At 38.8% G+C, this 13,376-nt stretch overlaps 1 protein-coding gene across 2 annotated transcripts in view; it reads left to right on the top strand.

Annotated features, from left to right (window-relative positions):
* Positions 1–13,376, top strand: part of GAB1 (GRB2 associated binding protein 1) — a 125,727-nt gene that overhangs the window by 67,825 nt on the left and 44,526 nt on the right. For both annotated transcript variants that reach the window (XM_080795726.1, XM_080795727.1), the window contains exon 2: positions 11,678–11,972. In XM_080795726.1, the coding sequence (XP_080651852.1) occupies positions 11,678–11,972 (295 nt within the window). The remainder of the gene's footprint in view (positions 1–11,677; positions 11,973–13,376) is intronic.

Raw genomic sequence — 13,376 nt, forward strand, 5'->3', positions numbered from 1 at the left:
AAAGCAATGGACAACAGAGACAGCGTCACTGGGGTCACTGAGCGACGTTAGTCCATTTGTTCAGGTTAACAGTTTTCACCTTTTAGGCCACCAAGCCCTTGCATGCTGTGCACTATGCCAAGCACTTAAGGAGGAATGAGACAGGATGTTAAGGAGGAAAGCAGCGGTACAAAGGACTGATTGACATGCAAGAGAAGGGTGCTTTGGTAGAAGTTTGCCCACAGTGTTGCAGACACCTTGGAGCAGTCAGCTCTACCTGGCACAGGTGACAGGTAGAACCGTAGAAAGTGTTACCGGTATTCTTTCACACCAGTTTCCAGTTACTCCAAATGGAAAAGATTAGTTCTTGCCCAACTCTCTCAGTATTTGGAAATTTTATAAACCATGGGGGAAAAAGTTTTAAAAACGCCTTTCAGTCCTTTTAATGACTTTGTAAGACTGCTGTATGAAATGTATCCTAACTTATTTACTCGATTCCCTTCTCTCACCAACCTTACTGCTCTGCTCAGGACAGAGAGGTTTCCCAAGATGCGGAACTTCAAGTTTTCTAAAATCGGAATGATCCTGGAAAAACTGGGATGGTTGGTCACTTTACCTATTGTTGAATATCTAGATCATTTTAATTATTTACTCATATAAACAATACTGCGTTGAATATTTCTGTGCTTGCGTATTTAGCTGCATTTTTGCATTATTTCCTTAGATGAGATTCCTAGAAATGGAATTAATGGCTCAGTACTCTGGGCATGTTTGGAGCTCATGATAACTCTTACAGCCCTTTATTGTATTTTAGACATTTTCAGCCAGATTGGTAAGACTCTGCCTGGACATTTTGTGCTACCTCTGCCTCCACAGGTTCTAGGGAGATACGCAGAAAAAAGAGACAGGAACATAGTAGCTATGGCTCCCATTCTAAATCTCTAACTGGCCAAATTACATATGACTCCAACTACCTTTCCTTTTTTATCACCTTTTATTGTCTCATTTCATTTCACATAATTATTTCTAGAAATTCAGTTAAAGGTAAGAAGCATTTATTACCTACTCTGTGTTTAGTTTCATGCTGGACAAAAATAACAGAATATCAAGTAAATAGAAGATACTGTCCCAATTCACTGTTAGAGCACAAGAGTACTAATTGTTCCAGGGCAATCCAACTACCTTTGTCTAGGCAAGGCTGAAGTCTGATTCCAAAAGAGAGTGGACTCCCTGATCCCATTCACCTACGACCCAGTGTGAGCTTCCTGACTCTCAGGGCACAGCGTAGAAAGAAAGGAGTGAGATCAGAAGAAACCCAAAGCTGGCGGTCTTCCTTCCCAGTCCAGGTTCAGCTATACGTCACCCCAGGCCTCCAGCCCCAGTCATTCAGCATGTTGCAGACTTCTGGATCCACTGCTAGCCAGGCTCTTGCCTCTTTTAGCCACCTCTCGCTCAGGCTAAGGAAGCCATGAAAACCCCCAGAGTTAGAGTGTGTCCCCATAGCCCTGACAGTTGGGCATATGATGAGAAACATGAACAAGGATTCACAAGTAAAGATATATTCGACCTGCCCCGTGATGCAGCATGAGAGTTCATGCCATGAGGTGACCCACTTTCCTGTGGAACTTCAGTAACTAAATTTCCCTGGTTGGGGTGCAAGGTCTCATACCATACTGTTCTTTGTAGTAAGAAGTATTAAAATGTTGTTCTATTTCAGGCCTTCTTAACATGTGCCCCAGGGGTCCTATGAACCCCTGAAACTGTATACAATGTTATTTATGTGCCTTTTTCTAAGAAAAAAATTCCATTGCTTTTATCAGATTCTCAAAGTAGTCTACGATCCAGAAAAGGTCTAAGAACTGCTTTGTGTACATTAAATACTCAGAAGTTTCTGCTGTTGCTTCTTTAGTTTGTTATGTAGGACTTATGCCAGGGCTCTGAGGTAGGCATCTGTTTAACAATGATGTCAACAAGTGAATTATATGTACTTTTAATTAATAACTTAAAATTCCCTGATTCCCCCCCATCAGATACTATAGTATTTAATTCTGAGTTAAATTTGATTTTTTTTTTTTTTTTTTTTTTGCTTAGTTTTGCTATTATGAAGTTGTTTCAGGTCCAGCTAATTTGTTTTTGTCTGGGCAATATATGTAAACTCCTATTAAAAGGTTTGGGTCAGTTGTTAGCCTACATCTAGGCATTGTTCTGCATTATTTTTGGTGTATTCTTTTGTTTATATTACTAAGCTAAAGTTAGCACAGATAGCACCAGGCTAGAAAATGGTGACAATAGTTTGAAAACAGGAAATTTTAGGCTTGTGTGTGTTTGGAACAGATGATCATAATGATAGAGCCAGTGGAGTGGAAACTTCCACCGAGCCTGTTTTTTCCTTATTTTGCTCTATGAGAAAAGATGGTGCTTCCTGGAAAACAACTCAAGTCTTTAAAGCAAATGGTTTTCTTTTGTCCCCGTTTCATGGCTAATTTGTTTTTCTTTATTTCATTTACCCTGGTTGTATTATTATGGAAATTTAATATTTTTTAATAGGTAAAGTAGCTCCCAAAGTGCTTATTTTAGATATTTAATATTTAGATATTTAGTATATTACAATCAACTGACATGGTTTTTAAAGAAAATTAAAATAATATGAATATTATAGCCATCAAACTTTATGGGAAGTCTTTTAAGTGCTCCCAACTTGCCTTTTTTTTTAACCCCCTACCTTCCAGTCTTTAAAACAAAGTAGTTATACTTTGTCTAAGCTATTTCCTGGCTAAGACTCCTTCCAGATGTATCCTGGAATTCTATATTTAAAAGAAAGGCTAAATTCATTCACTAATTTCAGAGCAAGAAGAGTATACATTTCCATACATACATAAACTTTGTTTTGTATACACCATTCCTGAATTTTTAAATATTAATAGACTTTCTTTTTTAGAGCATTTTTAGTCATAAGCCTTTTAAGCATGTAATATTTTTTTAAATTGTAGAAGTAATAAGTGGAAGCTCCTTGAAAAAAGCCAGACTATACAAAAGTATATAAAATAAAACTAGGAATAAAACCAGGAAACTTGTCTGACCTTCCCATCCCTATTTCTGGAATTACCACAGTGAAGGTTTCCAATGTGTCTCCTTCCAGACATGTTATCTAAACATAGTTTGTGTGTACACACACATTCGTTTCAGGCAAATGGGAATCGTACAGGATATATAATTATGTAAGTTGCTCTTTTTTTCATTTGCCAGTTACCATGTGGGCATTTTTTGTATATAGATCCTATCTCATGTTTTAAATGTTTTGCATCCATTTGTTACCGTATAGGTGTCTCATCATTTATTTAATTTAACCATTAGCCTGATGAAGAAATTTAGATTAAAACCTGTCTTATTAGGGACACCTGGATGGCTCAGTATGTTGAGCATCTGCCTTTGGATCCTGGGATCCAGCCCCAAGTTAGGTTCCCTGCTCAGTGGGGAGTCTGCTTCTCCCTCTTGGTGCCACCCCATCCCCCATGCTCACTGGCTATCTCATCAGAATTCTCTTGAAGTGCTCTAAGGGAATAGGCTTCTTAATGGGCTATTTGGGACCTGTGTGTTGAGAGTTCAGAGGAATGTAGCTGGGAGGTGCCTTAATTGGGGAAGTTGAGGAAAGCTTCAAAGAAGAGGCCTTGAGGAATGAGTAGGAGCGCACTGGTCCAGAGAGTTAGGGTGTGTGAGACTCAGAACAACAGAGCCTCGGTTTTTGGTGCGGTCGTCTGGAGGTGAAAGATCAGAGAGATGAGCGGCAGATAAGTACGATTTTAGAGAACCCTGTATGCCATTCTGTGAAAGGAGTTTGAACTTTAACCTAATAACAACTTTGAACTTCTTTTTTCTTTCCCTGAGATCTTCTTTTTTTTTTTTTTTTAATTTTTTATTTATTTTCAGCGTAACAGTATTCATTGTTTTTTCACCACACCCAGTGCTCCATGCAATCTGTGCCCTCCCTAATACCCACCACCTGGTTCCCCCACCCTCCCACCCCGCCCCTTCAAAACCCTCAGGTTGTTTTTCAGAGTCCACAGTCTCTCATGGTTCACCTCCCCTTCCAATTTCCCTCAACTCCCTTCTCCTCTCCATCTACCCTTGTCCTCTATATTATTTGTTATGCTCCACCAATAAGTGAAACCATATGATACTTGACTTTCTCTGTTTGACTTATTTCACTCAGCATAATCTCTTCCAGTCCTGTCCATGTTGCTACAAAAGTTGGGTATTCGTCCTTTCTGATGGAGGCATAATACTCCATAGTGTATATGGACCACATCTTCCTTATCTGAGATCTTCTTATCTCAGTTCACTGACTCGCAGTCTTTCCAATGAACAGAAAACCTTAAAAGCATCCCATCAGGGCTTTGAGTGCTTCACGACCTGTAAATTGCTGTTGCAGATACAGAAAAATTTAAGGAATGGTCTTGGCTTTCAAGGAACTTGAGGTCTAGTTGGGGAAATAATTCATAAGCACTTGGAACATTTGGAAATGTATGTAGTAAAATAACAGATGGTTCCATGCTGTCCCATAGCAATGCAAGAGATATTTCAGAGCAGTAACTGCTGCATTGCCAAGAGGCCAGAGGGAAGGTGTGGAGAGGAAAGGGGAAGGTTTGGACAGAATCTTTAAGAATGGATTAGGTTTCCAACAGTAGAAAGGAGTTCTGACATTTGCCAGTGGGATAAATATGAACAAAAACAAAGAGGGAGATATAATTAACCTCACTGACAACAGTGGAAGGCATGAGGAATTAGATAGATAAAAGCTTCAAAGGATCTCTGATTATTTTTGAAATTCTGTTTTCATTGAGTAACCTAATTCTGCCTATTGATTGGACCAGTGGTTCTCAGGGTGTCACATTAGAATCATATGTTAAGCATTTAAAACTATCTATGCCCGTGCCAGGCCTAATGCCCCAGACCAACTGTCAGAGATGGAGCTCCAGACATCATTTTTTTTTTTTTTAAGTAAAATTCTCCAGATACTTCTTATGAGCAGTTAGAGTTGAGAATCGCTGGACCACCCTGAACTCCTCTTTTTCTGTCCACCCATAAATTGGTTATTTCTTTCCTAATCAATTCTTCCAGTAAAGGGTTCAGGGAAGAAATTAGGGAGGCTTGGCGAGCGTTACAGCAGGCATGTTGTCTATCAGTGATGCCACAGACAAGTCAGAAAACAGCAGTGCAGCAGTTGCAGTGTTTTTCTTTAAAACAGAGCCCATTTGCCATTTTATGCCAGTTAGGCATATTTTGTGGATTTATTAATATTATTGCAGGTAATGGTTTGAGGCTAACCTGGATTGAGATTTTGTTCTTCCCAGAAGATGATGGAGCTCCACCTGTACTTTCTAGCCAGTGTGTACAGACCTATACTCTGTAGGGTGTATGATAGACCTATTTTAAGACCTTACCTCAATGTGACAAGCCTGCTTTCAGTTTAACTTATGTAATTTGATTAAGTACAGAAAGTATTTAAAAGAAAAATTCCAGGGCGCCTCGGTGGCTCAGTCGTTAAGCCTTCGGCTCAGGTCATGATCCCTGAGTGCTGGGATCGAGTCCCGCATTGGGCTCCCTGCTTGGCTGGAGGCCTGCTTCCCCCTCTCCCACTCCCTCTGCTTCTGTTCCCTTTTTCACTGTCTCTCTATGTCAAATAAATAAATAATCTTTAAAAAAAATAAAAGAAAAATTCCTTTAAAAATGAAGTTTAAGGGCCACCTGGGTGGCTCAGTTGGGTAAGCAACTGCCTTTGGTTCGGGTCATGATCTCAGGGTCCTGGGATCGAGCTCCCTGTCAGGTTCCTTACTCAGTGGGGAGACTGGTTCTCCCTTTCCCTCTGCCTGCTACTCTGCCTGTTTGTGCGCACGCTCTCTCTCTCTTTTAAATTAATTAATTCATTTTTTTAAAAATGAAGTTTAAAAATACCTCTCATATCTGTAGAGGTTTTTTTTGTTTGTTTTTTAAATTTATTTATTTGACAGACAGAGATCACAAGTAAGGAGAGAGGCAGGCAGAGAGAGGAAGGGAAGCAGGCTCCCTGCTGAGCAGAGAGCCCCATGTGCGGCTTGATCCCAGGACCCTGAGATCATGACCTGAGCCGAAGGCAGAGGCTTTAACTCACTGAGCCACACAGGCGCCCCATCTGTAGAGTTTTTAAAACAAATTAATTTATGGCTTAAAAACCTCTATCTTGCCTGACAGTTCTCCACTTACAAATGGGTAGGGCAGATTGCAGTTATGTCATTATCCCCATAACACATAAGATAATGTGAGATCTTCCGTGTTTTTATTCTTGCCTCCTTTGATTGGCATATTCAGCGCACAGAGACTGAGCACCTCCTTGGGGCTGGGCAGCAGGAAAAGAAAGTTAAAAAAAATACAGCTCCAGCCCTCAAGAAACTCACTTGTAGAAATGTTAAACATCATTAACTAGCATCAAGGTGGAAATGGGGACCGTGGAAGGGCCCATTCTGGGATGGTGCCCTGACGGGGTCTGAGCTGGGTCTACAGGGGTGGATTTTGGGTCACAGGGCAGCGTGTGGCAGGGCCAGAGGCAGGGAAGAAGCAGTGTGTTAGGGGAGCTGCAGTCATTTCCGATGTGGTTGGGAGGCAGAGAGGAAAGAGTGAGGCTGGAGAGACAGGGAGAGGTCTGAAGGGCCCTGTGTACCCTGCCTGCCGGAGAGTTTGAGCTTCATCCTGCAGGCAGTCCCTGCACACAGGGAATGGGTAAATGGCAGTGCAGATACTCCAAGCATTATGGATATTTAGTTTGGCATCTCATCTAAATATATGTCCATTGAGATCCATGGTATATAGACTTCTCTTCGGATGTTAACATAGTAGCCAAAGTCACTCTTAAAACCCTGAGACAAGACACTGGGACTAGAGTAGGGTGCTTTTAAGCTACTTCAAAATGTAGACCTGATGATGAAGTTTTATTACTGCACCATTTATTCAACTTAAAATTGAAATGAGTATTGCATGTAAGAAAAGTCAACGAAGTAAATTTGCATAGTTCCTCTCAAGCAAAGCTGCTTGTAATGGAAGTCCGGTACTGAAAATGATGTTTTACATGAATTTGATGTAAAGTTGCTTTGAATATTTGGTTTTGAAGGTTTCTAGAAAACTTGTCCTTTTTTTGTCTGTTATTGCTGCAGGATTGGTAAGGCAATGTACAGCTTTCTCTGGGGCTACCAAGGCAGCAAGGATAAAAATAGGGCAAACTTTAAGAATCCCAGATATTTTCAGATAACAAAGACTGATTTATGTGGGCCCATTTTGCACTCTGACAAAACATAGAGAAGCTTTTGTGCTGTGATTAGCAAGGGTGCTGATGTCAGTTCTCTTGTCGAGCATCAAGCTTTATTCTGTGGCTAAATTGTGCTTTGTACCATAATCCAGAGAACCTTTGTATCTGCCTTATTAAAGTGTGTAGTTTATGTAATTGCTTTTGTTTTCCAGTTTAATCTGTGCCAGATTCAATGAGAGTGACTCATTTTGTGACTGAGACAAACATTCACATTTGGACTATGTTAAAAATAAATAAATAAGTGGCAGGTGCTGTTGGCTAAAGTCTGTGTTTTAATGTTGTAATTTCCTGCTGTAAGGGTTCATCTCTTATCCTCTGTAATCATGAGCGCAACTTATCTACTGTGCCCTGATTGATTGCTACTCATTTCTTGGCTACTTATTTTAGTTTCCAAGAGCCTTTTAAATTTGAATAGTATCATTTCAACAGAGAAGCGAAGAAATGGCAGGGAAGCCACAGTTACCCGAAAGGCAAAGAGGGACACATAAGCTTTAGCAGAAGGACACGTTCTATTCTTTTCTTTCTGTCATTTTCCTAAGGTGTCTTGTGCATGTGTTTTGGTAAAGCTGTCTTAGTTATATTTATTTTATCATGTGTGTGTTCAGTACTGGAGCTCTTTTTTTCTCTTGTGGAAGAGTTTTTCCAAGCACACCTTTCTATTCAACATGGCCCATCTGTCTAATCTAATACTCTCAGAATTTTACAACTGTAGAGTCTTAGGGGAATTCTCTTTATTGGACAAGTATTTCTAGGTACTAGACACAGTGCTATGCATTGAGTGTGTAAGGACAAATGGTCACTGTCTTTATGGACTTTATAGTCTGCTTAGGGAATTAGGTGCTTAATAAATAAATACAAAGAAATTTAAATTGAAGAATGACAATAATCACCACAAAGTAATAAAGTATATTACATAGGTAATAAGGTCCCTAAAATCGTGCCCTATTTTACACTGGGGGCCATTGGGAAGGGAAGGCCTAGAACGTCAGAGTCGGCCTGGCTAAGACAAGGAAAGAATATACCAGACTCACGAAACGGCATGTACAATGTCTCTTGAGGCAGGAAACAGTTTGGCATCCTGTTAATAACTAACTGTATTAGAAGAGAGAAGTGACAGTTGATAAGCTTAACTGTATGAAAAAGATTATAGATGAACTAGAGGAGCACAGCAGTACGGGCAGTATTTAGCATAGGGGCAAATGATCCTCCGTACAGTTCAGTAGCCTCTGAGAGCTTTCCTAAAAGTGCAGAGTAGAGACTGATGCCTATAATACTAAGTGAGTCATTGGGGAATGGATGAATTATGTTCAATGAATTATGTAGGAAGGCATTTTAGAAAGATTTCCATGTTAAACATTAAAGTTTTAGAAAGTCATTTCTGTATTTAAAGACGGAACCTTCACTATCTGGAGAAATCACTTACTAAAAGGTACGATTCCTTGATGGCCCTAGATAAATGACATACTAGTGTATTTTCTTTTCTCTTTTCTTCTCTATTACTTTTGCAAGCTTACTTCTTGATAGGGAGGTACCCTTAGAAGCATAACTTTGCTGAGAGATGATATTTATTTATTCTGAAGTAAGTAGATGTCATATATTAACTGAGTGGATTTTTGTAATCCAGAAATCGGTTCTAAATTCATGTGAATTAACACATTATGATTTTGCAGTGTTTTCTAAAGCATGTGTAAGAACTCCCCACTGCCTTCTCTTTCCGGACACCGTTAATCATTTGCTCTTTACTTGGAGCTTTAGTCGGACTGAGATGTTAATTTAAAACCTTGATAACATTAAAGAACTACGTTAAAGGCTTCAGCCTTTGGTATTTCTACTAATCTTGTTGAAAGATTGCACCCAGTGTTTTCATGAAGGAGTGCCTATCCATTTGGCAATAATTCTGCAGATGCTTTGCTGGGCTTGCTATATTCTCACATATTTTCATGTATGGTAATTGTTTTCTTTGTTATTAGACAACTCCTTGAGAGTAGCAATCATGAATTAACGACCTACTCTTATTTTCTTCCTACGGGTATTTACAATATAATCAGTAACTTATTGACTAGTTAACTTGCTGATTTATCTTTTAGTGTATCTACATTTCTATTAAAATACATTTTAAAGAATTTTTAATTTTTAATAGAATCTATTAAAATGTGAAACCTGAAGTTAGCACTCAAGTTAATTCAGTTGTGGGTACAGTTGTCCACGTTATTGAAGAAGAAGAGCTTCAGAGAGGAGTGGTGGTTAGTATTGTTTCTGGGCAGAATTGTTGGCTTAAAGACGGCTGAAGCTGACTGTTTCAGTCATTTGGCGCTGCTTTTATTATTTAACCAATGTAGATTTCAAGGAGAGATACAGTACAAGAATTTTAGATTTCTTCAGGCATAGCATCATACTTAAAATTTACCAGAGCTTGTAGAGAGAATGCATTGTGAGTGCATATCCAGATTGCCAATATATGTTTGTTGGGATGAGAAGGAAAAAGAGAAAGGAGAAGGAAGACTACAGTCTATACTCAAAGAATACAGATGGTATCTATGTGGTCTTTGAACAGTAGACTGACCGGAAGAAAGACATAGTCCATTTCTTTGCTTGCTTTTCAGGTGAGAAGTCAGGGAAGCTTCTGAACCCTTTTCTCCCTCCTCTGCTCCTTGTACCCACCCCCCAAACATACACACACACAAGAGAGAGAGAGAGAAATCTATAGCTTAAAATAGGAAGGAGCCTTCTGAAGTATCTTTATGTATTCTTTATGGCATGATATTAAGGCATGAAAAACTTTGCTTTTTTTTTAATGTGGTAAGATATACCTAATGTAAAATTTACCATTTTAACCATTTTACCATTTTTACCATTTTCAAGTGTACAGTTTCAGTGGCATGAAGTACATTCACTTTGTTGTGTAACCATCACCACTGTCCATCTCCAGAACTGTATATTGTCCTAAAACTGTACCCACTAAACACTAAGTCTTTATCCCTGCCTTCCAGCCACTGGCAGCTACCATTCTGCATTTTGTCTCTGTGAATTTGATTACCAATAGGTACCTCATATAAGTGGTCATATACAGTTTTTTGTCCATTAGTGACAGGCTTATTTCACTTATCACATATTTCACTTATTTTCATGCAGTTTTTTGTCCTTTAGTGACTGGCTTATTTCACGTCTCAAGATTCATCCATGTTATAGCATGTGTTGGATTTTTATTCTCTTTTAAGACTTGAATAATATTCCATTATATGTATATACCACATGTTATTCATTTCTTCATTCAACAATGGACACTTGGGTTGCTTCTACCTTTTGACTGTTGTGAACAATGCTACTATAAACATGGGCGTACAAATACCTGTTTGAGACCTTATTTTCAGTTCTCTTAAATATTTACTTTCAACTGAATCTTTGGAGGAACTGCCATACTGTTTTCCATACCAGTTACACCATTTTGCATTCCCATCAGCAATGCACAATGGTTCCAGTTTCTGCCACCATGGCCAACACTTGTTATTTTCTGCTTTCTTGATAACAGATATTCTAATGTATGTGAAGTTGCATCTCATTGTGGTTTTGATTTGCATTTCTCTAATAGTGATGTTGAGCCTCTTTTCATGTGCTTTTTGGTCATTTATATATCTTTGGAGAATCTGTTCAAGTCCTTTGCCCATTTTTAAATTGGATTATTTATTTTTGTTGTTACCAAGTTGTAGGAATTCTTTATATATTCTAGATGTTAATCTTTTATCGGATAAATTATTTATAGATATTTTTTCTCGTTCTGTGAGTTAGCTTTTTGATCGAGTCCTTCAGTATGTAAGTTTTAAATTCTGATGTATACCTATTTTTTCCTTTGTGTTTCTTCTGCACTCTTAGTGTCATATCCATGAAGCTTTTCCCTGTTTTCTTCTAAGAGTTTTATAGTCTTAGCTCCTACCTTTAGGTCTTTGTTCCATTTTCAGTTAATTTTTGTATGATGTAAAGAGTCCAACTTCATTCTGTTACATGTGGATATACGCTTTGGTTCCATTTGTTGAAACCATTGCTTTTTTATATTTAGTAAAAACTAAGTCTTTCTCGTTGACTTGATATTACATATCAATGTATTATCTTCTGATATCAGTGTCTTCCAGTCGTATATTAAAAGGTCTAATAGTACATAAAATATGTATGTAGAGACACATTATTGAGTTAATTGAGGCATCAGTAAATTTTGCTGGAGTGGTGGATTATTCTGTCGAAACAAAGAAAACATGTATGTGACTTTCTCTAGACAACGCATTTGTAAAATTAGTCTGATAAGTATGCACTCTCTTGAAAAACTTCTGTCAAATTAATACTAGATGGATATTTTTGTTTTGTTCCTAGGCATGGAAGAGGAGATGGTTTGTGTTACGCAGTGGTCGCTTAACTGGAGATCCAGATGTCTTGGAATATTACAAAAATGATCATGCCAAGAAGCCTATCCGTATTATTGATTTAAACTTATGTCAGCAAGTTGATGCTGGGTTGACATTTAACAAAAAAGAGTTTGAAAACAGCTACATTTTTGATATCAACACCATTGACCGAATATTCTACTTGGTAGCAGACAGTGAGGAAGAGATGAATAAGTGGGTTCGTTGTATTTGTGACATCTGTGGGTTTAATCCTACAGAAGAAGGTAAGCTCAAGATTTTATTATTCAACCTGAGTTCTCCTTTATTACTGCATTTTTAGAACTGTTATGAAATTCTTTGTTATTTCAATTACACAAAAAATACTGCTTTTTTTTTTATAATAGCTAACAAACAACATGTGAAAAAAAAAGTACTAAAGTCTTTAATCAGTTTGGGGAGAAATTTTTTCTAGGATTTAGGGGAGACTTAACCATTGTGGGGCAGTGTCTAAATAAATGTCTTGAAAAAGGTGACATTCTTATTTAAGAGCATTTCTTGATTCTGTATATATCAGGTTGAACCTTATAGCACTGCTGACATTTGACTATTTTTCACCTATTAAAAGCATCATTTTCATGTGACTCAATACTTTAGTTGTTATCTTAAAAACTATGTTGGATTATGAAGTTAGGAAAGAGTCAAGATGATTACCAGTACATATGAAAAGCAAGTGACAATCAGTCACAAAACATGATGAAAAAGTAACAAATGAGTTTGCTTAACACAGAGGTATCCTTTTTAGGATATCTCCTTTTTAGGTATCTCTTTTTAGAGCATGGAGGGAGAGGGAGCTCAAGGTTTGGATAAGATGTAGTGAAGAAAAGCTTCTCGGGTAAACTGTAGGCTTTTGAAGGAAGTCGTATTTCTACGTAAGTGAAGAAAGAGCTACAGAACCCCCTAGACTTAGGGGCAAGGGAGAGCAAGGACCCGGAGGTAGAACAGCATTCTACAGGACTGGAGCAGGGGGCTGTGAATGATAAGGGCAGGGGGAGAGTTCCTGGAGGAGCTGAGATTTGGAATGCCTGTCCTGGGAAGAGCTGAGTGGGTAGAGGTCTCATGAAGAATCTTACAGGAGGAATTCCTCTTCAGGTGCTTTTATATAGCTGTCCTGACCCCTTATTCCCTGTCCACTTCTCTGCTTCTCTTCCTTTTATAACAAACACCTATCTAGGGGACTCCAACACACATTTAGGTTCGTAAAGCCAAAAATCAGAAAGAAAGGTGGCCTGAGGTCTTTGACCTTACCATCTTCATGGTTATATTCACATTACAGTGTACGTTTCCATAGATCTATATTTAGGAGTGCTGGAGGCTTGGTGAGGGCTGGAAAAATTGCATCAACAATCCACATCAAGTTTTGGATGAAGTGCAAGAGCAATCATCTCTAATTAGCTCGGGTCAGCCTGCTGCTTCCTTTCTGACCAGTGGGCAGCCTGCAAAAAGGAGCCTTCCAGGACTGGGATTGGCCCGGCGGGGTGGGGAAACCCCTCGGTGAGGGAATCCAGAAGCCTGAGGGGGCAGCACTGAGACAGGAAAGGAGGCATCCAGTGTAGACAGGAGGTGGCTAATGAGCTAGAGCTTTTCAGCTGAGCTCTCGTGATTAAAAGCCTCAAGAAATTGTTTCATGT

The sequence above is a fragment of the Martes martes genome (assembly GCF_963455335.1).
Source record: "Martes martes genome assembly, chromosome: 2".
NCBI lineage: Eukaryota > Metazoa > Chordata > Mammalia > Carnivora > Mustelidae > Martes > Martes martes.